This window comes from Callorhinus ursinus, unplaced genomic scaffold (genome assembly GCF_003265705.2).
Source record: "Callorhinus ursinus isolate GAN/ISIS: 27379988/994484 unplaced genomic scaffold, GSC_fseal_2.0 scaffold26, whole genome shotgun sequence".
In the NCBI taxonomy this organism is placed as follows: Eukaryota; Metazoa; Chordata; class Mammalia; order Carnivora; family Otariidae; genus Callorhinus; species Callorhinus ursinus.
In genome coordinates, this window is record NW_027397088.1 from 859044 (window position 1) to 886122 (window position 27079).

At 42.2% G+C, this 27079-nt stretch overlaps 1 protein-coding gene across 4 annotated transcripts; it reads left to right on the top strand.

Moving 5' to 3' along the window:
* Window positions 1-8794: 8794 nt before the first annotated feature.
* Window positions 8795-26211, top strand: IRF4 (interferon regulatory factor 4). Of its 4 annotated transcripts, none has more exons than XM_025891079.2 (9): window positions 8795-8855; window positions 10194-10465; window positions 11755-11941; window positions 12726-12814; window positions 13535-13679; window positions 16438-16545; window positions 18950-19303; window positions 22468-22580; window positions 24629-26211. In XM_025891079.2, the coding sequence occupies exons 2-9, from the start codon at window positions 10250-10252 to the stop codon at window positions 24770-24772; spliced, it is 1356 nt and encodes a 451-aa protein (XP_025746864.1). In that variant the 5' UTR covers window positions 8795-8855; window positions 10194-10249; the 3' UTR covers window positions 24773-26211. The 4 variants fall into 4 exon arrangements, with proteins under 4 accessions (XP_025746864.1, XP_025746865.1, XP_073733610.1 ...); XM_025891080.2 differs by having other exon boundaries at window positions 13538-13679; XM_073877509.1 differs by lacking the exon at window positions 16438-16545.
* The last annotated feature ends 868 nt before the right edge of the window (window positions 26212-27079 follow it).

Genomic DNA, 27079 nt, shown 5'->3' on the forward strand with positions numbered 1-27079 from the left:
CAGAAAGAAGCCAATAAACAGTAAAAGTTTACCCAAACAAGGTACAGCATATTAATTTATAAAATAAAAAAGTTCATATAATCACAGACTCACAAAATACAGCATGTTAAGCCTCCCAAAAGTTCTATGTAGGTCGCCCAAGATGAACACACCCAAGTACAACCTGTAAGAATTCATTTATGAACTGTGACTATGTAGTCAGGGACTATATTGACACGTTGATTGTTCAAGATAAAAGCAAAGTACAACTGCCAAAGAAGCTTAATTAAAATGTTCACAGCATAGCCCCTCTGATGCCTTATCTTTTATAGAAGTTGGTTCCTTTTTACACTTGACAGACGATACCAAATAAAAACAGAGTATCAAATTCAGTGAGCAGAAAAGGACAGACAAGTCCATGGGATTATTCAAAATGTACTACCTACTTGCTTTGAATAATATTTTGCAAAGAGTTGAAGAAAAGAACCACAACATTTAGAGGAAAAGGGGAATTTTTGAAGGGAGTTTCAAAACCACAATTTCAGTTTAAACTGGATGAAGGACACAGGTTGGTTCACTAGCACAGGTTACTTATTTCTGTGAGCTGGATGCCTGGGAGGTGTTGCAGGAGTACAAAGACAGCCTGAATAGCAGGGGAGGGGGCGCTAACAGAGGACCCATAGGGATGGGAAGAGAGAAGGCTGATGAGGCACTCACAAGGTCAGCAGGGAGGAGGGCTCACATCTCACTGGAGGCCTCGGGGCGTTCCTGAGCAGAATCAGCCTCCTAAAGCCCTCTGCTGTTCATAAAAAGTGCCATTATCTGGTGCTGTAAGATGAGCATTAAGGAAAACAACTTACTTACAACAACACATGCCTTTCAGGAATGCCCAAACATTTTGTGCAACTGTACCTGTCAGTTGAATGCCACCAACATGATTTATGTTCATCCCTGCAGGTCCGTGAGTCCCTTCACTAGTCTTACTACCCTGCTCATACGTACCCTTTCAAAACTTTGAAGGTTTGAGGTGAAATGGCTAGGCAGAGTCCAGACATATATCTTACCAAGCACCTGGGCCTGACTGCAATGGGTGCTCAGAGGGAAACAGAAGCAGCATTGTGGTGGTGCCTCCAGTTATTCTTTTATTCACTCAAGTGGGGCAAAGTGGGGCAAAATCATGTAGCACTCTGCACTGTGAGGAGTAAGTTTGCAAGAAAAATGCAGGGGGCAAAAGCCAAGCCTGCAGGACTACCAAAACACAAGAAAGGACAAGTGTGTGTGGCTTTGTTTCCTCAGGACCACCCTGAGGAGAGAATGGAAGCAAGTGGAGGTGGCAGAGGTGATAATCTTGGGAAAGGACTGGCAAAATGGGTTGGTGCCAAGTCAAAAACGGGGGGTTGTGGACATCAGCAAGACATGTGGCCGAAGGCTGTCTTCACTGCCCAGGTCCTTCTGTTGACATTAGCACCTCTACAAACCCCTTGATCTCAAGTGTTCCTCTCTAAAGTGGAGTCATAATGCCTCCTTAACTTCTCCATTGGATTATAGTGACAAATGTTTGAGGAAACTATATTCAAATATGTCACAAACCTCTCTGAAGTATCAGAAATGAGGCCTGGCATTGCCAGCAGGCTGACACTGGTGGACAAGAGTCTAGTGGGAAAATTCCAAGCTTCACCAGTGAACTTGAAAGGACAGAAGTTCTAATCTGCAATCAGAACACATCTGGGGAGTGGGATGGACTTCCAAACCAGATGGGGCAGGCCTGGTGTTGCCCTCTGTTCTCCCCACAAATATCCAGACTTGAATGAGTGTGTGGCCTTGTGGGCATGTGCCATACTACATTGCCTTAGGGGAATACCCACTCACCCTCAGGCAGACACAGAAGGCCCTTGGAGGGCCAGCCCTTTATTCTAGTTCAAGATCCAAAGCAGGGATCTCACATCAAACTTCCAAAGGTGTCCATTTTGAGCTGCTGGTGGCTTTACAGGATAGGTGGAGAACATATCAAAACCACTGTCCAAATCAAATTGCCATGTTACTTAGCCTGGGTAGCCCTCTCACACTTCTGAAACAGGACAAATCAGCTGCCTTTATTAATGCCTTGGAACATTAAAAATAAAATATTTTTTAAGCTAAACATATGTAGTGGAGTGTTGAAAAGAGCATTTTTTGAGTTTCCTAATATCCAAGGTAAAATTAACTTAGTCACTCTTGCTAAAAACCACTTAATGTGTGTAAAGCCCTTAAACTCCGGTGTGATAGAGACCATTCTAGCATATAAAGTATGGAGCAAAGGAGGAACCAACAGTTTCTCACTCTAAAATACCCTCTGTGAAGCCTCCCCAAATAGCCAGAGGGATGACTCTCCTCTCCCACCCACTCCTCCTCCACCTGCTCCAAGTGCCAAACCTCCCTCCAGTTCCTACACCAGGTCTTGGGTTCTCTAGCCTGTTGGTCATTGTCCACAGTTCCTCTACCTGCAATGTACTTCCACCCTGCCCCTGCCTGGGAAATCCCAGTTCTCCCATCAGAGTTCTGTTCTAAGATCACTTCTTCCATTAAACCTCTCTGAAGCATTGGCTGAGGCCTTTCTAGTAGGCATTGCATCTTAGCTTCTCTTCCTGCCCCTCCTGCTTCCTTCTCCTGACTCCATAGGTATTTAGCCTGTGGGTATTTACTCCCTAATTCCTGTAAGTCCCACAACCTAACCTCCATTTTCAGGTCTGCTGCTGTTTCACCATTTAGAAACTCCTCAGTCTTTAACTGAAGATCCCATTGTATTCTTGTCCCCAAAAGCATCCCTTTAAAGGCAAGACACATTCATTTTTAGAGCTCATTGCTACAAGACACTCAGCACATTTAGATGCTATGGTTCAAAGATGAGCAAGAGATAACTCTGTGCTTCTAAATGCTAAGGGATCAGACACAGTGACCCCAAAGGAAATACAGCACTTACTTAGATCAGCCTGGATGTTGGGATGTCATTTCAAATGTCCCCTGTCTAGTCTCCCATAAACCTCTTCCTCCTCCAGACTTCTTTATTTAGGTTCTTGGTCATATCATTCCTCCAATCTCTGAGTCTGGAAACTCTCCAGTTATCTCTGACTCCTACCTTGTCATACCATATCCACAGAACCTTTTATGTACTCTTCTTTCCTCTAATTACCTCTCCACCTGCCCCTGTCTGAGAACTCCTTGTCTCTCACTGGGTCCTTCTAGGACTTCTGGCCAGACATTGCCTGCTACTCCCAGGCAATTCTTCCTTCAGTGTAGTTCTTACCTCATAACGGGAACAGAAGTCATGGTGATGTAAAGCTTATGAATCAGTTATGTGGTTTTACCTGTATCATTATTACTCTACGCTATGTGACCAGGAATGTACTAGCTAGATGCTGTTTTGTTGCACTGGATTCTCAGAGTAGTGATAACCAGCCAGTGAATAACTCATGTAAACAAGAAGTAGTCCTGCATGGTCGTAAGCCCCTGAGATTTTGGGGATTTGCTACCAGAGCATAATCTAACATTTCCTGAAGATATACTCTACCACTCAAAATGCTCCTGACTCTCAGAAGTAGTACTTCATTTAAAAATAATGGTGTGTTTTTTCACAATATTCAGCTGAAAAGACAGTTCATGAACTTTAGTATAACCCAACATGATGAACTGGTACAAATGGGTGGAATTAGATAAACCTATTTGGTTTTCACCTATTGCTTCAATTTTCAGAAAATACCCAGAGTTATTGCGTTTGCATTTTTGTTGGCTTGGTGAAGGGAGTTGGCAGTATCGAGTGGTCCCTTGTTAAAAACCACGTCATTACTTATGTAGACAGCATAACAAGTCAGAAAAAATATGTTACAAGGAAACTTCTTGGAATCCTGGCAAGAAGAGGAGACGAAAAGGGAACAGTTGTTTATAAACAAAGGGAAAGGAGACGACATTGCCTTAGCATCTTTGACTTTGTGACTTTTTATTGCATAATTGATTAAAATGACCAGTCCAATTTCCTGGAAGCCTGAAAGCGGGTTATACTCTGCCTAGGGAAAAACCACATATATTATTAGCTCTGTGGCCTAAAAGAGTTCACAAGCTAGTCTTGAATAGCCTGTGTTCTGGAAATGCTCATGATGGAACTCTGCAAAGTTCTTTCCTTGAAGAAACTCAAAGCACTTTGCAAATTAAATTAGGAAAGTGTATGCAACTCTGTATGAAAAAAATCATGTTTACATACCATATTGGTATTAGAATTTATCACTTTACAAAGAAAGATCAATACAATTCCTTTATTTATTTATTTTTTTAATACAATTCCTTTAAACTGGGTGTTCAGTGAAAGCATTTAACATATAATTTCATTTCCAGAGTATTCCATCCCAACTCCTCTCCTATATAAGTTGCTTATAAGATCAGTTTTTTTTCCAAAGGATTAAATACTTGAGAGTAGTGGCTGAGAATCAGTACCTTTTTCCTTCAGTTTCCTCAAAGTGAATATAGCTTCATGAAGAAGAATGAAGACCAGTGGTTAAGTCAGTGACTTAAAAAAAAAAAAAAAAAAGGAAAACACAGCTTTTCTTACTCAGAATTTACCATAACGAAAAAGGCCACTGGACTGTCATTAATGGTTTTAAGTTAAAGCAGAAATAAGAAAACAATTTATTTAGTGTTGAAAGAAGGTTTAGTGGTTGCCTGCTGCCAGCCTCCACTTCACAGACAAGGAGAACAAGTTCAGGAAGACTGCTTCTTACCCAAGTTGTCCTAACCAGTGAGTGCCCAACTGGAATGAAAATCCCACCTCCAGACTGACAGGCCTGCACTCAGAGGCTGATTCTGAAATATCAATGCAACAAGCAGCTAAATACCTGTAGACTAGGAGAAAGAACTGTTGGTCGGAATGTGTCGTTAGGCAAACCATTTGGACCTCAGTGGACCTCTTTCATTACCCGTACAATGAGGCTGAATATTGCCTGCCCTGCCCAGTAGGCAGATACTTGGTTGGGAGATCAAACGAGATAAAGTCTATGAAACCTCTTAAATGTTGAAGCACAACATAAAATACTAATAATAATCCCAATTTGTTGAACACTTGGGACATGCCAAGCATTGTGCTAAGCATCCTTTCATTATCATAGCACACATTATCACAGGCAAGAAAACCATTACCTTCTTTGCATATATGAAAGTAAGACTTTGGTTAAATAGCTCACCCAAGACCTCATGGATTTGAACCAAATCTAGCTGACCCTCATACTTGAGTATTTAATTATCAATAGTACCATACAATAATCATGCTATAATACTATATCATGTAATACAATAATACTATATTATATTACTACAGTATATCAAATAGTATAACACATATATAGTGTATATTACTATATTATTATAGCATATTGTATATCACTATACTAGTATCTGTATACTATTATATAATACCATTAGTACTACATATAATACATATAATATTACTAATATAATATATAGTATTATTATATAGTAATATAATAATACAATAATAGTATAATAATACTGCATTACAAGATACATGGTTAATAGTAATACTTAACATTGCATACACATATTGCCAAGGAGGAGATATTTATCCTATATGATTCTACATCATAACAACAAAATATGTTTAGTATTTTCCTGATTTTTCACAAGTAATTATAAATGATTGCCCTTTAAACTATTTCAAGCATATAGTTGTATTATTTTTAACAAACTGTAGTGCCACCCCCTTTAAAAAATGAATTAGGGAGAAAATAGCTTTTGTGATATACAATATGCTATAATAATATAGTAATATACACTATATATGTGTTATACTATTTGTTATACTATAGTATTATAATATGGTATTATTGTATTACATTTTATAGTATAGCACGATTATTGTATGGTACTGTTGATAATTAAATACTCAAGTATGAGGGTCAGCTAGATTTGGTTCAAATCCATGAGGTCTTGGGTGAGCTATTTAACCAAAGTCTTACTTTCATATATGCAAGATTTCAGGGGCGCCTGGGTGGCTCAGTTGGTCAAGCATCTGTCTTCTGCTCAGGTCATGATCCCTGGGCCCTGGGATCCAGCCCCAAGCTCAGCAGGGAGTCTGCTTCTCCCACTCGCTCTGCCCCTCCCCTTGCTTGTGCTCTCTCTCACTTACTCTCTCAAATAAATAAAAAACCTTTAAAAAAAAAAAGCCCCAAGATTCCAATAATTTATTTTTTTGTCTAGGATGGGTTTTTAAAAATATTTTTTGGGGCATTTGGGTGGCTCAGTTGGTTAAGCGTCTACCTTTGGCTCAGGTCATGAACTCTGGGGTTCTGGGACATGATCTGGGGTCCTGGAATTGAGCCCTGCATGGGGCTCCCTGCTCAGTGGGGAGCCTGCTTCTCCCTCTCCCTCTGCCCCTCCCCCTGCTCATGCTTTCTCTCTCACTCTCTCTCTCTCTCTAAAATAAATAAAATTTTAAAAAATATTTTTCTTGAATATGAATTTTAAAAAATTAACTTGTTAACATATTGAATTTAAGTAAATGTAACCTGTCTTAGGTCTTTTTATGATCATGTAAATTGAAAATTGCAATGCGCTGTTCAGATTGGGCTCCATTTACAACTTCTGGAAACTCACTGAAATAACCTCCTCACAGAATATAACGATCAGCTTCTGTTTTGGATTGACACTCAATTAACTGATTTCCTATTTGTTTTCACTTTTTAACAAGTTGTGACATTTGAAGATAAATGTCTAGTCTTTTACCGTTACTGAAGAGCCCTTTGGTTTACTCAAGTGTATGTATGGGGGGGATGCTCAACTTTTAAAAACTTTTGTCATTTTTGTTTCAACTATGACTAAGATGTAAGTCTTTGGTGAGTAACTGGCAACTCCTACCTGTTTACTCCCTCCCCTTCACCAGGGGTAATGAGGACATCAAGAGTTTTAGTGTTTAAAATATATTATTCTTTGTATTCACCTCATCATTAAAACAGAACAAAAATCACTTCTAGCAGATCAATATGACAAATGAGTAAACCAGAAGATGGCGTTGAAGATTAGCAATCACATTTTAAAGCAAGGTAGATGTGAAGTCTCAGAAAGTTTCATACAATGACTGTTGTTTTGCACTTCTAAAAGTAGATAAGTGAAGAAAATGTTGAAACTAAACCTGGTGCAGAAGACACCGGGAGGAAAGGCAAAAAGCTCATTTGCCATTTTTGATCTTAGCAATCTCTTTCTGTTTGTTGAGGACACTTTGGGGTAAAGTAACCCACTGATTAAAATGTAATCAACATGAAGGCAGTGATGTTTGCTGTGTTCACTTAAGTATCCCAAGTGCTTACAACAGTTTCTGACATGTGGCAGGTGCTCAAAAAATATTTGTTGAATGAATGAATCTGTGAAAGGAAAAGAAAGGAAGAAAAACAGGTTGTGACTAGAATTTTCTTTGAACAAAACTTTGTTGTTTATTACATAGACTCTGATAATGGAAAACTTGCTTGGGTGAATAAAAATATGGCATCCTGTTAATTTCTGAGAAAGTCCGTTAGTTTTAGGAAAAGCATACCTAATCTGTGCCTCACTGCCTGTTTTACTCTAGCCTAATTTAGTTTTTTTCTTTGGATAGGAGACATTGACCTAACATGTAAGTTTAAAAGAGAAAAACTGAGAAGTAAGTGAAATCAAAAGCTTTTCAAAAGTTGCAAGTTGACCTAGGGTGGTGGTGGTCTAAAATCATACAGAAACCGGTGATCTGACGGTTTACCTGAAATTGCTAAGTACATAAACATGCTGGAAGCATACAAGATGTTCTGGTGAAAGCTTAGTGGGCAGATGCACAGGGAGTTAATTTTAATATTAAGGACATCTTGGAAAATTAAGTAAAATCTCAAGTCTTTTTAAATATTATTTCTATTCTGGACATTTATATCTCACTAGAAAATTGCTTCCTACCAGACTGATGCTAAAACTATGTCATTTTAAGGTGAACTGAAGTCCAGAAGCAATTAAGCATTTGGATACTTCGAGACCCCTCCCCCAACTCTTTCATGTTGCCATAACTGAAACTTTGGGGGCAATGCATTGTCTTTCTGAGTAACCTCAATTCACCAGTTTAATAAATGCAAAAGTCTGTGAGCATTTCAAACATATGGACAGACATTATTTGAGCCACAGTTTATAGCTCAAAGTATCCGAGGCGCGATTATTGCTAATTAATGAGTAGGATGTTCTCTAGGACTCTTCTCTAGGAAGGCAGGGCTTTCAGCAATAGCTGCGATTCCAAGGGTGCCCGCAACCCACCCACAATTCTACGATGTGGACAATTCCTCCGTTTTTGGTTACATGCTCTTCAAGTGAAGTCCCCCTCATCCAGATTCCCGCTCCTACACGCCCCCACTTCCCGTCCTAACCACATCGCAGTTGTTTAGCTGTTATTAGTTATTATCAACCGGCCTCCCGCAGGACCTGACGCTGAGGCGAGGTCCCCATTTCGCGCCTTGCCCTTTGCAGGAAACCTCCCCACATTAAGGTCCCCGAGGCCGCGCACGCCCAACTCGAGGTGCGCTCGCCCCCGCGCAACGCAAGGTGGATCGCAGCGGGCGCTAGGGCCCCCAGCCTGGCCGCAGCAGACCCCCCAACACACGCTCCTTCTAGTCTTGGCCCTGGGGCTCTCCCGCGGCGCCCCAGTCTCCGCTCACAGCGCCCCCCTGGCCCCAACCCGGCAGGCGCTTTCGTACCCGCCCCGCCCCGCCCCAGACTCCGCCCCAGCGGGCTTTTAAGCTTTATAAGTTCCTCTTTCCCACCTCCGATACTTAGTTTCACCACTTGAACTTGGGACCCACTGCTGCCCTCAGCTCCGAGGTGGGGGCGAGGTAAGGCTTGGGATCGGGAAGGAGAACGGATGTGAGGCTGGCACAATAGAGAACCAGGAGCGCGAGACTAGAGGTCCGGGGGTCCATCTCGAGGGCAGCGCAGGGGACCCCAGCTTAGGACCCGAGAGGGAGCATGCCCCTTGAAGGAGCCCCAACTCCCACTACGTCTGCTCTGGGCCCGGGGACCTTTGTGTGGGCTCTGTGGAGGGCCAGCTGGGACAATGCCCAAGCATTGCCCTCACCACCCTGTGGTTCGGCCCCGCCCAGGCCCGGGGAGGCCACGCGCTGGACGGGATGAGATAAAGAGGCTGTCAGGGCCCCAGGAGTGGCCAAGGCGGGGCCATCGAAAGGACCTACACAGTACGGCAGGCTTTCCTGAGGGAGGACAGCCTCTTACTCTAGAGGCTTCAATCCAAGGCTTCTTATCCTGCGGCCCTTAAGGGCCCAAACTCACCTTGGCCTCCCGCGCATTGCTCCCCGACTGGTGGTGGAGGAGGAGGAGCTCCGAATTTGGGCCACTTGGGGCCCCTGCGCTCTGCTGCCTCAACCCCGTGTCCTCTGAGAACCCTCCTGGCATCCTCCCCGCCTCCACTCTCTCTCGCGGGACTCCGGGGTCCGGCTGATGCTCTGCGCGCCAGAATCTCCCGCTATTCGGCTGCGCTCCTCGCCTCCGGCCAGGTCTTTGCCGCGTGTTGCTCCACGGCCCACTTAATCCTTGCTAGCGGCCGAAGGCTCACGGATTCTCTTGGGGCAGAGAGTGCAGGTGTGGGAGAAGGCCCGAGCAGGAGTTGCTGATGCTGAGCACCTGGAACGTCCAGACCGCAGGCGTTCGTTCCCACGTGCGAGATTCTTGGCGCTGGGGGCCCACCAAAGGAGTGGGCAAGGGTGGTAACTGACAATGAAGGGAGAAATGTACTGGCAACGGTTTGGGAATGGGCAAAGAAGAGCGGGAACTAAGAGTGAGCACGCAAACGTGCCAAAGTGTGGTGGTGGCTGGATTTCGCAGTGTGCACAAAGGCAAGAGTTGTGTTGCCTGGGCAGCGTTTGGCCTGTGGGGTGTGCAACAAGAATGGAGAGTCCAGAAGGTGGGGTAGGAGGATGAACTCCGCGGGAGGCACGCTCGGGAGGCTGAGGACTGGGCGTGCCAAGGGGATGAGACCGGGCCAGCTGAGAAGGTGCTTTCTCTCAGGGGCCTTTGGCGACACCGACTTTTACAGAGCGCTCCTAGTTGTCTCGGAGACTCCAGGGCCTCGTGGTCATTGTCAGAAGGGTTTGAGAAGGGTGCTCCGAGCGCTGTGCTGGGGTGGCTAAAGGCTGGCCCTCCTCTCTGCCGCGCAGAGCGAGTGCAGGAGGCGGATCCTGGGCGCGTGAGGGCGACAGTCAGCGCGCTGGGCATGAACCTGGAGGGCAGCGGCCGAGGCGGAGAGTTCGGCATGAGCTCGGTGAGCTGCGGCAACGGGAAACTCCGCCAGTGGCTGATCGACCAGATCGACAGCGGCAAGTACCCAGGGCTGGTGTGGGAGAACGAGGAGAAGAGCATCTTCCGCATCCCCTGGAAGCACGCGGGCAAGCAAGACTACAACCGCGAGGAGGACGCCGCCCTCTTCAAGGTTACCTGGCACGAGGGGAACCCAGCCAAAGTGGGGGTGGAGGGAAGGCCCCAGAGAGCTTGGTGGATCCCTAGCCCAGACTCCGTGGCGATCCCCGTCCGCGCCTGGCGGTTCTCAGAGGAAAGGGGACCGCGAGGGAAGGACCGGATGGGATGAGCTCCGCAGGGCGGGCGGTCCGGGAGCATCAGGTGGCAATCCGTAGAAGCTGGGGGAGGAGAGAGGTTTCAACCTTTGTAGTGTTTTTAGAAACGGGGGACCAGGTACCAATCCTGAACGTGTGGCATGAGCAGTACCGGGGAGTCAGATGGCTCCAGCAGCAGGGAAATAGATATCTGGCAGGGAGAGCAGCGCTGACTTGAGTGTTCCTGTTTGCATTCATGTGGGTTCTTCTGTCTCCATCGGAGCCTCATTCTGTACCTCTGGATACCACCGTGCCTTCTTTGATCAACATGTGTCTCTCTTTGTCTCCCTGTTTCTTTTCTGTGAGCACCCTTAGGTGTGCTTGAGTTTGTCTCTGTTTTCCTGTCCCTCTCACTCACTACCTCTGTCTGTCTTTCTCTGTTTCACTGTTTTTCTCTGGAGGTCTTTCTCTCCGGATATTTTTCTTTTTCTTTAGTTCAATCTCTGTTGGGCTCTCTGTCTTTCTAGCTCTCTTTGATCCATCCATACGTGTTTCTCACTATCTCTGTTTCTCTCTGATTCCCTCTTTCCAAGTCTCTCTCTAGACATTTTTCTCTAGCTCTCTCTCTCTCTCTCTCTCTCTCTCTCTCTCTGTGTGTGTGTGTGTGTGTGTGTGTGTGTGTGTGAGATGATTGTTTTCCCCTAGAGCAGTTTACCCAATGAACTGAGCATTAGGTTCTGCCCACCACCTGCGGGCAGAACAGGCGAAGGGGACTTCCTCTGGAATTTGCTCTCAGAATATCTGACCATTCAGATGTACTCTATGGGTAGCAGCTCACCCCTAGTTCCAGTGGAACTCACTTCAGACACTGTGAGGGGAGGGGGTGGTTAGGGCCCCTTTCCAGGGACCCTCCCCATCTCACCTACCTCTTATAAATACCTAGAGAATGCTCAAACCATTTGTTTTCAATTCAGCAAAGATAGAGTCCAACAGGGAAAGTATTTTACCTAGTGGAGACCTGGTGTCTTTCTGTCCCATGTTTTGAGCAACAATATAAATCTGAGGCACCTAAGCATCATTCTTTCCTTTAGAAATACAATCCTCGGGTTCTTTTTTTTTTTTTAAAGACCTATATTTTAACTTTTTTCCTCCGCTTCTTTTCCACAAGGCTTGGGCACTATTTAAAGGAAAGTTCCGAGAAGGCATAGATAAGCCAGACCCTCCTACCTGGAAGACCCGTTTGCGATGTGCTTTGAACAAGAGCAATGACTTTGAGGAACTGGTAGAGAGGAGCCAGCTGGACATCTCAGACCCCTACAAAGTGTACAGGATTGTTCCTGAGGGCGCAAAAAAAGGTGGGACTTCCTGGACTGGGGTCACAGAATATAGCCTGCCTTCCTCCTCCTGCCTCATGTTCAAGTCCAACAGGCTCTTTGCCCAAGTTCTCAGGGTCATAAATTGAAATTCTTGTGGTATTAGTGTAGGATGATTTCTCAGATTCCAACTCTCTACCTGTGGGTGTATGCACATGCATGTGTGTGCACGTGTTTTTAAGTTAGTTCTATTGGTGTAAGATATGGGCCAAATTTTTCAAACAAAATATGGAAAACTTGTTCAGAGATTTATCTTTATTTATCAGTGTTTCATGATTAACCATTCTGTAGAAAGGAAGCATACCTATATCCATATATTGTTACTCTTTATAGTAATAAAAATGTCAACTTTTAGAGTATACTGTGGTCAGCTTGGAGGCTTTCTGAAATTCAGATCTTCTCTTTCCAAGTTTCTGACCAGTGTGTCAGAGTAGAGCCCAAGAATCTGCATTTAAAACAAACCATACAAATTACTATACTTGTGGAACATCTTGCTGGTGGGGCCCTTTATGTGACAAAGTGCATTCACACACAGCATTTCATCTCCTTCTGTACCTGTCCTACATAAGTCAGACCTTATAGAAATCAGTTTAATGGCCTGAACAAGTAATTGCCCATGGGAATTGCTAAAAAAAGTGCCTTATTTGTCAACACCGTTATGCATTCTAGGAATTAAACTCTCAGGTATTTTTCTAAGATTTCACTTTTAGTTATGACAGTTCCTTTTTTTCACACTTTACCATTTGCCTTTTGCCCAAACACATAGGAGCAAAGCAGCTCACCCTGGAGGACCCACAGATGACCATGAGCCACCCCTATACCATGACGGCTCCTTATACCTCACTCCCAGCTCAGGTATGGTGGAGGGTACAGGGCTTCTAGAAGGGGAGGCTGGGTCTGGGTGAGCCCACGTGAGCTGGCTAGTCCCCCCTAGCAGGAAAAATACACAAACAAAACAGCAGTGCTTTGTTTTTGTTATTAGTCAATCAGCCAAACCAAATCCCCAATCTTAGGGTGAGTGTCTCACTTTCTACCTGGCGTTACTATCAGTGTTGGTTTTAAGGAGTGGAGAGGTGGACGTGTCTGCCTGCTAGCACGGACTTCTACTACTGATTCTGAAATTTGGTAAACAGATTTTTTGTGGAAGATGAAAATTTTGGAAGTAGTGCTTTATCATGTGAAACCACAGGGCAGCTGATCTCTTCAGATTTTTCTGATGTGAATTACAGCTCTGTTTTATTCGCTTTGGTGGGTAAAAGAAGGCAAATTTCCCTGCAGTACTTTTGGTGCCAGGTTTAACCATATGATGAAGCTTTACACAAATCATTACTTTATAACACTGTCTTCATTGTGCTTTTTGATTCTTTATGGCTACTTTCCACCTAGCGTGATGAGCTATTCACTCCAAAGTCTTTTGAGATGATAAAATGATTTGGCTGTCAGCCAAATAAAAGACTCTGTGAGGAGTCTGACTATAAAAGAATCTGTGCGCCACCCCCCCTCCCCGGTGCCAACCAACTGATCTTTGCTGAGCTGGTTGCCTTTCATCTCAGCTGCTCCTTCATATTCCTTTAGCAGGTTCATAACTACATGATGCCACCCCATGACCGAACCTGGAGGGACTACGTCCCTGATCAGCCCCACCCAGAAATCCCGTATCAATGTCCTGTGACGTTCGGATCTCGCAGCCACCACTGGCAAGGCCCGGCTTGTGAAAATGGTAAGGAGCATGCTGGGGCTGGTTTTCATGGCTGCAGCTCACCCAGCAGAACAAACCTGGCCAAAGGGCCCTGGTCTCTCCTGATCTGTCCTTCTGGGCAGTACCCCAGTTCTTTCCCCTTCTCAGAGCTGCTAGGAAAGACCTCACGTGCAGTGATGGACAGAGTGAAGGTCGTCAGGGGGAGGACTCCAGGGTTTACTGACTCCTGGCCTACTTGTGCCAGGACCTATGCTGGGAACTGCCTTACGTGAGATCTTATTTTTTTTTAAATTTCATTTTGTTATATTAGTCACCATACATTACATCATTAGCTTTTGATGTAGTGTTCCATGATTCATTGTTTGCGTATAACACCCAGTGCTCCATGCAATACATGCCCTCCTTAATACCCATCGCTAACCCATCCCCCCACCCCCTCCCCTCTAGAACCCTCAGTTTGTTTCTCAGAGTCCATAGTCACATGAGATCTTATTTAAATATCACAGAAAGGGGTGCCTGGGTGGCTCAGTCGGTTAAGTGTCTGCCTTCGACTCAGGTCATGGTCCCCGGGATCCCCCAGAGATTCCCCAGGGTCTGGGATTGAGAATCAGGCTCCCTGCTCAGTGGGGGAGTCTGCTTCTCCTTCTCCCTCTGCACCCTCCCACCCATGCTCTCTCTCTCTCAAGTAAATGAATAAAAAAATAAAAAATAAACATCACAGAAAAAAATAAAGGGGGATACTAATCTCAAAATAAGTAAATAAATAAAAATAATAAAAAACACCACAGAGATCCATCCCAAGCAACTAAAAACAGCCCCCCCTTTTTTGAGGCCAACTCAACAGAATGTAAGTAATGCTCAAAGTTACCCAGTGGAAGTGAGGGGCTGGAGTTCAACCTCAGATCTCCTCTTTCATTTAAGACAGAGGATCTCAGATGTCAAACTGGTTGGCCATATTTTTTTAATTATCTGTTTGATAGGTTAATACTTTTCATCCTCTCTGAATAATCTTTGGCAAGAAGGAATAGATTTTGTCAGTCTTCCCTCCTGGATTGTCCCTTAATGTTGTTTAGGCCAATAATCTCACTGGTCTGTTTCTTTCTACATATCTGTAAAATGGGCATCCCATAGCTGCGCCTAAACCTTCTCTCTATAGGAACATCAGGGGATTATTGACCTAGTATAGTTCTCTTAAACAAGTGTGCCCAAGGGGCACCTGGCTGGCTTAGTTGGTAGAGCATGCCACTCTTGATCTTGGGGTTGTGAGTTTGAGCCCCACGTTGGGGGTAGAGTTCACTTAAAAAAACAACAATAGTGTAGTTATTTGGGGGGCTTAGAAATGATAGTAAGAATGGAATGAATAAATACTAAGAAAACAGTCTCCGTAAGGTGACTAGTGTTGGTGTTGGGGTCCAAAGAGCTTTGTTCATTCTGGATTAGATGTGGTCCCACTCTCATAGGAGTTTCCCAGACATCAAAATGAGATCACTCAGTGGAAGCACTAATTAGCTAAGTGCAAAGAAAACTTCATACAGTGTATCAAACACAGCAAAACACAAGCTTCTAGGACTTTTGAGTTAGATATTTAAATAGAAATCCTGAGATGGGTCAAGACTCAGGTCCTTCTGTATGTTCTAGGAATATTTGGTTCTTCACAATTTGGTCAGTTCCCCTTTTTCAAATCATGTTCAGGTCACTTTTGGCTTTATGAAATTGATGAAGTATACCATCATTTAAAATTTTTTTTAGTGTCATGTTTACAAAAAAGCTCAGAGTTTGGTTTTATTAGCTTTTCAAGAGTGATTTGCAACAAGGGTTACTTTCCATTCCATAGTGGAGGAGTTAGTTAACATTAAACTGGTTTCTGAAATTCAGACTTGTGTCTAATACATCAGGCTCTATTGAACTAAGAACCTTAGTAACAAGGCAATGCCTCCAACTATACAAAAAGATGGAATAGGTAGACATATTTTGAAGCATAGTTGACATTAAAAGTGCCACCAAAATTATGTTCTATTAGATATTCTTTCTCTATTACTGTTTAATGTGACCCACAGCTATTATGCTGCCAAAACACATGGTTCAATTTTCTTCCTGAAGCCAGAAATAGAAAGCTAAATAAATGTAGACTAAACAATTTGTAAGTTTTTAACTGGGCTCTTTGGCATCAGAACTCAGGTAAACCTGAGGTCACAGCTCTCCTGTCAACTTGCTGCGTGAACAGGGATAAATCTCTCTGAGCCTAAGTTATCCTGTTTATCAGGGTAATTATGGAGGGATGTTGCTCAAAGTGTACAAACTTCCAATTATAAGATGAATAAGTTCTGGGGATCTAAAGTACATGGTGACTGTGTTTAGCAATTCTCTATTGTATTAAAAGTGGCTGAGAGAGCAGATCTTAAATATTCCCACTATACAACACACACTCACACACACACACACACACACACACAGTGGTAATTATGTGAGGTGATTAAGGTGTTAACTAACTTAAAAAAAAAAGAAAGAAAAAAATATGGAGGGATTATTTCAAGTTTCCTTCCAAAGCTATGAAAAGGCTCCTTCCTCTTTCAATCTTGTTTTTTCTGATTGGACTTCAGCTTGTCTTTGTCCCTTGAGAATGCCACCGGTCAATTCTAGAGGGCCCTTGGCCCTTTCCTTCCAGGGTTGGTGCACCCCTCAGGGGCTGAGTGGCCACATCCCAGGGAGAGGAGACCTTCCTATGTGTCGTCGGACAGACTCTGTTTAGACATCATCTGATTCTTATTTACAAATGCAGGTTGCCAGGTGACAGGAACCTTTTATGCTTGTGCCCCGCCTGAGTCCCAGGCCCCTGGAATCCCCATAGAGCCAAGCATAAGGTCTGCTGAAGCCTTGGCGCTCTCAGGTGAGTGCAGTGTTCCCTTCTAGAGGCCCCCACAGGAGGCTGGCTTCTGCTGTGGCTCCACCCTCACCTTTGGGTATACTTGATTGGGTGGGGGTGGGGAATCCCTGAGCACAGTCCATGGGCACTGGTTTTCTTCCACCTGGGGACTAGAGTGGGTATGGACACATCTGACTCCCAACCTCTGTGAATGAGGACATCATTAGAATATTTAGCTCTAAGAAGCCAGCTTTTGATTCTGATGCCAATTCTAAATGCTGGTTTGAATTGAGTCATTTTAAGGTTTCCACTGACATCTATCTGAATTTCCAGGAATATGCAAGCACCTCAGCTTTATATACCAAGGGCCCCCTTCAGCCAACATTTTCACAATGTAGTATAATTTCTTAGAAAAATACACAAGGTTTCTCATTTTGAAAAGCTGATTCCAGGTTTAGCTACAAATAGGTCTTCCCCTCTGTCATCCTGAGGACATGAGTTCTGGCTCCTTTCCATTCATATGCCTAAAAGTAGTGAGACTTGTGGTCAGTCTTCCTCTAAAATTTGATAGGTTTTGCAAAAAATTTGGGTTAGAGCTGATTTTTAAATTTTCATTTCTAAAAGAATCCCTGCAAGCTCAAAGATCGTACCTGTTTTAAGGAAGGCACCTCAAGGTTTGCTAAGCATATGTGGTGTGTATATATTTATTTTTTAGATCATATTCTGGTTGTTTTAAAATGGGACTTATAATTACATTAAAAATGAATAGCTTAAGCCTCAGAATTCTCACCTTGCCCCTTGGGCTTTTTAAAAATCAATGATAGAAAGTATAAAGTAAATTCTCAAGGTTTCTGAGAGTTGTGGTCACCTTTCTTGCTTCCAGGTTCACATTTATTTCTTTTCAGTTCTGAAGTTCTGAATGAGGCTTGCTGCCTCTCTTCTTAGATGCTCCTAAATGGTGGAGGGGAGATGTTTCTGAAGAGAAAGCCTTGTGCTTGTTTTTAGAAACTTTCTAACCCTTCTCTTAAGCACCTAAGACCTGTGTAGATGCCTGGAAAGTAGGAAATAAAAAGCTATTTATGTCACTGTGACCTCGTGATTTCTGATGACATTAAATGAAATGAAAGTCGCCTCAAATGGTCAACATTCACTGTCATCAAGTACACTGTCTGAGCTCGCTCTCTGCTAGTGTGTTTACAACAGCAGAAATTGAAGTGGAGAATTGAGACAGTGATGTGGGTTGTCTAAGTCTCAAAACCTGCCATTGAGGAATAAGAGGGTTTTGTGGGTTTCTTTTTTTGGTATGCATAATACAGATTAATTATCAACCTTGAGCACATTTGTTGGAGAACTGCAATTCCCATTCATTTTTAAATCCCATGCAGTTACGGATGGGTAGCTATTGCCTATACATGAAGCCCTTTTGCATTTCAGTTAAGGAGCCCTTTGCAAACCTAGCTTTGTCCTTTCAGTTTGTGGGTCCTATTCTGAAGAAAAATTTCATAAGTGAACTTATCTCGTTAAATGTTTTAGAAAGCACAATTACTTTCAAGGCAGATTTTGAAAGCCTAGTGGGACTTTAGCCTTAGAACATTTTTTTCATTGATTCTTTTCTTTCCACATGAATTAATTTTATTATACAAGTAGTATATACACACATAGCATAAAAACTAATGTGACAATCAGAAAAGCAAAAAAGGGAAATAAAACATCACATTCCTACCACCCAGAGATCACCACTGTTAAAGTCTTAGTGTTTATCTTTGCTGAAACTTCAATGTGCACTTGTATGTATGTATATATATATTTTTTTCTATGTAAGTGACATCATATTGATATTTTAGGGTAGTTTCCGATGCAAACATTTTGTTTATTTTTTGAAACACCATTATATTCTTTTTGCTAGTAGAAATTAAGCTTAGGGTTTACTTCCTCCAAAATCAAAACTGATTGTCATGCTTAAAGATGAATTTTGTTCAGTGGTACATGACTTAGTATTTTAGACATAACTGTTGTCATCATCGCTATAATCATCACCAAACAATGACATAAAATGTTCTTAACCAGTGGTGCTCTCTAATACAAGTCAAATATATTGTGCAGAAAACTAGTGTAAAGTGTGATCCCCCTTCACAAAAAAAAAATCTATGGTCACACAAATTTGGAAAATGCTGTTAGACAACATTAAATAGATTTCTTGCAGGATTTCCTTAATATCTCTTATTGTCTATGACTCCATGAGGGAGATGAGGGTATGCAGCATTTCCTACACTTTCTTGACCCTGGAACTTTCTACTTTTTATGGAGTATTCTGGGACACCAGTGTCCCACCAAATACACATGTTCTGGTTGAATAGTTTGGCATCCTGATGTGTATCCAATGCTCCTTGGTCCCTTAGCACTGACCGTGAAATCTCTGTGTTTACAGACTGCCGGCTCCACATCTGCTTGTACTACCGGGAGATCCTGGTGAAAGAGCTGACCACGTCTAGCCCAGAAGGCTGTCGGATCTCCCACGGGCACACCTATGATGCCAGTAACCTGGACCAGGTCCTTTTCCCCTACCCAGAGGACAATGGCCAGAGGAAAAACATCGAGAAACTTCTGAGCCACCTGGAAAGGGGTGTGGTCCTCTGGATGGCCCCCGACGGGCTTTATGCCAAAAGACTATGCCAGAGCAGGATCTACTGGGATGGGCCCCTGGCACTGTGCAGTGATCGGCCCAACAAACTGGAGAGGGACCAGACCTGCAAGCTCTTTGACACACAGCAGTTTTTAGCAGGTAATGTACCAAATTATCTGTTAGAATGGAGCGTCCCACACCTGTGAGCCTAAGAGACAGAATGGAGGGGATGACACTGTGCCTGCTACAGTGGTCCAAACAGAATGTCACTCCCATCCCAGACAGAGGTCTTCCTTCTATTAATCCCTGAGCCTGCGTGATCTGAGAATAGGTTTCCTGTTTGTTCATCTCTCACCTCTGCCTCTACCATCTGCTCCTCTCCAAAAGCAAAGGGGTGTGAAGAGGAGGGAGATTGCTCAAGGGGATTGTGGTTCAGGCTGATATCTTGAAATTCTGGTATTCAACAAATAGTCACAGACTAATAAGGTTTACACTTTATTGGCAGTATGATCTCAGCAAGCATGTCTGCTGATGTTTCAGCTTTTTTAGGGTTCCTAAGAAAATCATAAGGTTAGAAGTGTATTGTTAATATTCTTGGTTATGAGATGTGTTACCCCTAAGCAGATGCTCTCCAGCAGGTGAGACCAAGGATAGAGTATGTGGAACTGATTTTGCAAAGGGGAAATTATGAGAAGGCTTTGAGTTATCTCTATGATATGCATGTTTCAAATAATATTTTCTAAAACCAATAAGTTTTGTTTTTCTAGTTTTGATTTCATGACAATTAAATTAGCCCCACACTGGCTTTTGTGAAACCACTGGCCACATTATTGTTGAAGCTTCACCCAGAGTATTCATTTGACTATATTGATGATACCTCTTTTGGAGGGAGAAAGCTGCTCTGCCAGCTAACTGCCAACTCTTTCTGTACCTTATTCTATATCTTATCCTTAAGCTATTCTTTTATAAGTGCCCCTTCAGAAACACTCTATGTCTTCGGGTTTTCATATGCCTCTCCTTTCCCTGAATATGCTTCCTGATTCAATTTATTTAAATTAAAAATATGAAGCATCTATGTGCTTTGACACCATTGACATTTGCTTAGCCTTTGGGTTTAAGTTGCCCAAATTCGTGTAGGCTCATCCAAATTCTCTTTTGGTGCCCCGAAACAAATATGTCCTTATATGACTAACCCTTGACTAAGAGGTGTGGCAAGAGGAAGAGGGAGAACTGAGCCTCTGGTTCTCCAAGGCAGCACCAGGGTGAGAGAGGCATGTGGGCCTGAACACCCCTCCCTCCCTCTGAGCTGCAGAACTGCCTCCAAATCTGCGCCATGACTGTTTTGTCCATTCTGGGGTCCAGTGTGGTAATCATGGTGGGTACCCCAGGAAGAGTCAGGAGCTACTGAGGGGCATCTTGTGTGCACCTCTTATATCTGCAAAAGCGTCTGAAAGGGTCCACGGGGGTTTGGATCACCTCAGAGACTCTGAATCTTGGTCTCTTTGGATTCAGAAGCCACAGGGCTAGGGCTTTAGTTAAGGTATCCCAGGGGAATGACACTTGCTTCTGTGAGTTTCTCTCACTATGTATGTTTTCGGAAGTTCGAATCCTACCATTCTAAATAGGCTATAAGTTACACTTTGAGTCACAGTCACTGAGAGCTGGATACAGGCAAAAAACAGAAAGGCATGATGCACCGGCTATGAACATCTGCAGGTTGTGAATTCACTTGCCTAGAATTTAATATTTATCTGTGAACAAGAGTTGTTTTTCTTTCTTCCTCAACCCAGGGGCTGTGCTTTTTGCTCACTGCAACCTCTTATCTTGAAGTATTCACTGAGGTTCAAGGAGGAACCTGTGAACTTAAAAAACTGCAGCTGTGTAAACCAGCTTCTGCATAATCAAGGATTCCCACAGAATGTTCTCATGTTATCAAGCATTTGAGACATGACTTTTTTGGAGAATTGTGCCAACTCGCCACTCTGATTAGCTTGTGTAGGTGTAGTCTCAGACCTCAGTAGTGTGAACGCCTTTTACACATTCTGACTAAGTCAGTTAGGTTTGATTTGAATTCTGGAAGAAAAAAAAAAGCAGGAAGTCAAACAGTCCAGTGAGTTAGTTAGAAACTTTTCTTCAGTTGAAGAGAACAGTGAAGATCTTTGATATCTCCCCATTCAGGATTTGCAAACTACTAGGGACAGCCCCTAAAGGCAAAGCCCAAGGGTGCATATCTGATCAAGATGCCTGTGCATACTGTTCTGCAGAAGTATCAGCAACCATGTGTGTTTCTTTTGTGGACATGACATTTAACTCTAGTGGAAAGGAAAGAATAGGAGCAGCTAGAGGCTTAAGAGTCATCTTGAATATGGGCAAAGGGACATGGATCAATGTCAGGGATTACACATGTGTCTTTCCAACAGTCTTTGTTCTGCATCTTTAGGGTAGGAGTGGTGCCTTCAGGATAAACATATCCACAAATGTGGGGACCCCTGGTGTTTCATCACTACCTTTTTCATTTCAAGTCAATACCCGTCCCACAAGATGGACAAGAAGTCAGCTCAAAGTCCCATAGTTTAGGCTTAGTACCAAGTAGGAGACAGCTGGTGCTCAGTCTCCAAGATAACAGTAAAGCATTTTCAGTGATGCCTGAATCATGGAAAGGTCCTGAGTGGCACAGATATTGGATTATGAGAACTCAGCAGTTTTGACATAACATTTTGATGTAATCAGAAAATTTTGACTTTTTAAATGAAATTTCTCCTTTGTATAAATTATTCTTTTACCTCAACATGGCTGCATTTCTTTTCCTTTTTCTTCATCCTTCACTCCTTTCTGCTACCATTTGCACTCTCATGGGTCCAGTGCTGCAGATCAAGGTTTCTTAATCTGCCGGGCATATTTCCCTTAAAGAATCAAGTGAGGGGCGCTTGGGTGGCTCAGCTGGTTAAGCATCTGCCTTCACCTTGTGTCCTGGGATCGAGCCCTGTGTTGGGCTCCCTGCTCAGTGGGGAGCCTGCTTCTCCCTCTCCCTGCTCGAGCTTTCTCTCTCTCTCTCTCAAATAAATAAATAAAATTTTAAAAAAAGAATCAAGTGAAACCTGGAGCCCTCTCAGGAAAAGCACACCTATGAACACATACATGCAATTCTGTATCTGGGGTCTAAAAGTTAAGAACCCCACTTAGAGAAATAAAGAATACTCACTCCTATTTTAGTTTTCCAAATCAACAGTGAGCTTTTGCTTCCTGCTTTAACCTGGCATGTTCAATGATGGTTTCTGATCAGGATTTTGTTTTGTTTTGTTTTTCTCATGGGGCTTCTCCAGAGCTGCAAGCTTTTGCTCACCATGGCCGTCCCCTGCCAAGATTCCAGGTAACTTTGTGCTTCGGGGAAGAATTTCCAGATCCTCAGAGGCAAAGGAAGCTCATCACTGCTCACGTGAGTATTTAGTCACATTCAAATGATTGAGTTTCCTTGTTTTTCATCAAGGGCGGGGTCTCAGAAAAGTCTCAAATGAAAAGTATATGTCAAGTGACAGGAAAATCATGAAGGAGGAAGCATGGCCCAGTGAATGGTGCAGGCAGCACAGCCCAGGGACCCACATGTTTTTCCCAGCTCTAGAGGTCTACTCATCACAAACCGGCAACCCTGGGCTTTATTCATCCCATCTTATGTAGAGATCAAGACGTTGTCCTATTCCCATTTTATAAGGATTTAAAAGGACTAGTGATAAAAGTTGCCCTTTAAAATTTTCCATATTTAATATTGCTTTTAAAATGCTGTCTAGCTGACCTTCACTTGATGGAGAAGCTTTTCCCAAATGGGAAGCTGTCCATTGACCTATGTATTTTGCAGTCCCCCCAAATTTTTCCCAAGTCCTCTTTTATTTCTGGATTTTTAGAAATTATTTAACTAATGGAAACCAAGGGTCATGTGTTATTTGGAGGAGGTTAACTCTGTCAAGAAATTTAAGTAGATCAGTGTTCTCTAGCAGAGTTTAAAATAGGGTCAACTGTAGCACGTAAACATCTTTTTTATAAAAAGTTTGTAAAGATAACATTTGGAATAAATTTGCCACAGAAAACAGAGTTTTGAATACCCAAGATTTTGAATTTGAAAACTTTACATTGCTACATACTTTTGAGAGTTAATAATGGGCCTAGACAAAAGCAGTAACAGGTAAGAAAAAAATCAGTCTGACCCCAGAAAGTGTTCCACTTTGGGAGATGTTAGGAATCAATCCACTGGCTGTGTGGAGACCTACCCTGGGGCCCGAGTTGAGGGTGAGCTCTAGGGTGAAGCTCAGGGTTAGGGTTTGGTTTGAATAGAAACATTCGGGTCATATTTTAGTTCTCATAATGTTTTTTAATTGATAACTGAAATAAAACACTATCTAATTTTAAACACACAGTCCCCCCCTTGATTGTAAAATCAAAAACCAACCAACCAAAAGACTTTAGAGCTTTTTCTTGAATTCTCTCCAGTAATTGATATAATAATTGATATCTTCTTAACACCTAGGATTGTTAAATGACTAAATAAACTTGGTATTGATAAATGATGTTTTGAAAGTTGGTGAAAAACTCCTGCATCCGTCTGACTTTAAGGGTGTTTTGGGTGCACTAGCCCTCCTCTGAGTTAGGCAACTATGTGTTCCTCAAGCAAGGGTCCCTGGAATTGAGTTGTCTGGGATGCAAAAGAAAAACTGGTATGTGTACACCCAGGAGTTCCTACTCCCTTTTATTATGGGTTTAATTTATTTCAGGTATTTCATATGAATTATGCTTAAGTTTCTATATATCAAGTAACATAAAGGCTCAATTTAATAGCAGAATTGATTAACAAAGTATTCAATTTTCTTAGATGCTGTAAATTAAGGAAATTCTGAAAGCTGAATTTATTTTAGTGAATATGAACCACATAAATAGCCAGACTAGATGAACTTGAGGTCAATTAACCTCTCTTTCCCCATAATAACAGTGTTGTTGTTTGTACAGATTTTGCTCCTTCCTTTTTCCTTTATCTTAGAAATATACAGATTATCTAGGTCATCCAGGAATTGTAAATTGTTCAGGATTTACACCCTCATCCCTGTCAAACTGTGGTTGTGGAAAAATTCATTGGCCTAAATTATTCTGAGTTACCTCAAACTTCATTAATCACCTCAAACTTCCTTTTAATTTGGTCATTTTACCTGATTTGCTTATGCTTAGTTAAACATAAATTTTAAGCAGCTATTAATTTAAAAATACCACCTTTGACTTTAAGTATAGTAAAAACTCAGAATTAAGTAGAGTTGGTTTTTAGGTTGGTATATGTAAGGGCTAACAAAAAATTGCGTCTTCAGAACATTTTGATTTGTATAGCACCTAACCTTGGGTTTAACTTTACCATATCTTCAGATATTGAGTTATTTAATGATAAGCCAATTACAGGATGTTAAGAAGAATATTTCAAAAATATCTTTTTAAAATCTCTTATTAAAGGTCGAACCTCTACTAGCCAGACAACTATATTATTTTGCTCAGCAAAACAGTGGACATTTCCTGAGGAGCTATGATTTACCTGAACACATTAGCAGTCCAGAGGATTATCACAGATCTATTCGCCACTCCTCCATTCAAGAATGAAAAATGTCAAGACAAGTGATTTTGTTTCATTGTAAATATCTGACTTTGACAGGAACAGCTGACTGAACTCCCTCTTTTTCTTTTGAGAAACTTGGAAATTGGGGCTTCAATTCAACACTTGAGGAGAATCTCAGCAAGAATGAGTGTAAAAAAACCAGCTCCATCTAATTGACAGATGAGCTTATTCCAAAAGGAAGGACAGTTTTCAGGGTCTTCCGTAGACTGTCATCTTTGATGATTACTGTGAAAATTGACCAAAGGGTGTGTTTACATTTACTCAAATGCTATCTTTAATTTGATGTGGATTATTTCTTGCTTGAAAACTGAGAAAACTTGTGTTTCAGTATTGACCACTAACTAGAGGGATAAAAGCACATAAGTGTTGTACTATTTCTCAGGGAAATAATATCTCAATTTGAGGTGACTCTGCCCACAAAAGAAATGTATCAATGCACATAGAAGATGTTGCTCTTGTAGAAAATGCTTGCTGTTAGAAAGAGAATCTTTGACTGAGGTTGGACCACAGTGCCTCCAGCTTTGGGGTGGCTGATCACCCCACCTGGCCTGGGTCTCACCCCAGCACGGACTTCCCTGCCCTGTCTCACACTGCCTCCCATTTGCTCTCTCTCCTTGGGTGCCCCTGGAAGCCAGTTGGTATTTTCTGGAACCAAAAAGCATTAGGACTAATTCATTGGCCTAAATTATTCTGAGTTACCTCAAACTTCATTAATCACCAGTTGATTAGCATATTTGATTAGCATATTTTTGTCAGTCCTACAATCTTTTAATGACTGCTTAAGATATTTTTTGTTTGTCTTTTTGTCTCTCATTCTGTAGAGATTGTTGTTAAAACTTTTTTCTTAAAAAAGAAAAAAAGATCAACAATCCAAGTACTAAAGATACATTTTTGAAACTTGGTGACATTTCCCCTCTTACCCTGTTTGTTTTGTTTGGCTATCAGTTAGTTATCCATGACAACACTAAAGAGGAGGAGCTGATGCTTTTCAATTTGGTGAACTCTGTTAGGAAAGATGATGACAGGATTTCACTGATTGCATAACTGCAGACTCAGTGGACTGTTTTTGCTTATTTTGTATATTATATGCTTCCTCATGCCAGTATGGTTTAACAGGGCCTTAAAATTACTGGGTTTTTTCCAAATACATCTTTTTATAGAATCACTAAGATATCTACTTGCTTAAGTAAACCTGATCACTTCCTTGTTGATTGTTTTGGAAAAGTACAGATATTTAGACTGAGGCTGGCAACTGATATTTTTATCATACTACAAAAAAACTGCTATTACTTTCAGCCTCAGCAAGAGACTTAGCAGTTCTCAAATATATGCCACTTTTTTTTATTATGTTATGTTATGTTAGTCACCATACAATACATCATTAGTTTTTGATGTAGTGATCCACGATCCATTGTTTTCATATAACACCAGTGCTCCATGCAGTACGTGCCCGCCTTAATACCCATCACTGGGCTAACCAATCCCCCCTCCCCCCTCCCCTCTAAAACCCTATTTGTTTCTCAGAGTCCATAGTCTCTCATGGTTCATCTCTCCCTCCAATTCCCACTCCCTTCATTTTTCCCTTCCTTCTCCTAATGTCCTCCATGCTATTCCTTCTGTTTCACAAATAAGTGAAACCATATGATAATTGACTTTCTCTGCTTGATTTATTTCACTTAGCATAATCTCTTATTCTAATCTATATTTTTAAATTCATTCAACAAACTGTATCCTTTGCATTAGACAGATTATATATAGCCTTTATCCAGTTTAGTAAGCAATGGAACATTGGAATGTTATTTTTTTAACTTCTAAAAGGAGTTTTTTTTTTTTAAAGGATTTTATTTATTTACTTGAGAGAAAGAGCAAACGAGAGAGAGAGCAGGAGCAGGGAGGAGAGGCAGAGGGAGAGGGAGAAGCAGGCTCCCCGCTGAGCAGGGAGCCCAATGTGGGACTCGATCCCAGGACCCCAGGATCATGACCTGAGCAGAAGGTAGACGCTTAACTGACTGAGCCACCCAGGCGCCCCAAGGAGTTTTTAATGATAGCATAATACATATTAACGACAGAAAATGTAAATAATATAGACAGGCAAAAATTAAGCAACATCCTCTTTCTTTTTCCCAGCCCAAATCCTGCTCCCTTGAAATAGCCACAAGAAGAGTTTGACTTATTCTTCCAATACACTTCACTTCTCTATAGATATACATCAGCTCAAAAAAACCTCATAGGATCATCTTGCAGCCACTTTCATGCAGTGCTCTCTTAACCTAACAATACAGATTTACCTC

What these genes read in the sequence shown, in the direction of transcription:
- IRF4 (XM_025891079.2), top strand. Translation starts at nt 10,250, where the DNA reads ATGAACCTGGAGGGCAGCGGCCGAGGCGGAGAGTTCGGCATGAGCTCG. An exon ending in AGGACGCCGCCCTCTTCAAG is followed by an intron (nt 10,466 to 11,754) that starts GTTACCTGGCAC and finishes CTTTTCCACAAG; the next exon opens with GCTTGGGCACTATTTAAAGG. An exon ending in TCCTGAGGGCGCAAAAAAAG is followed by an intron (nt 11,942 to 12,725) that starts GTGGGACTTCCT and finishes CCAAACACATAG; the next exon opens with GAGCAAAGCAGCTCACCCTG.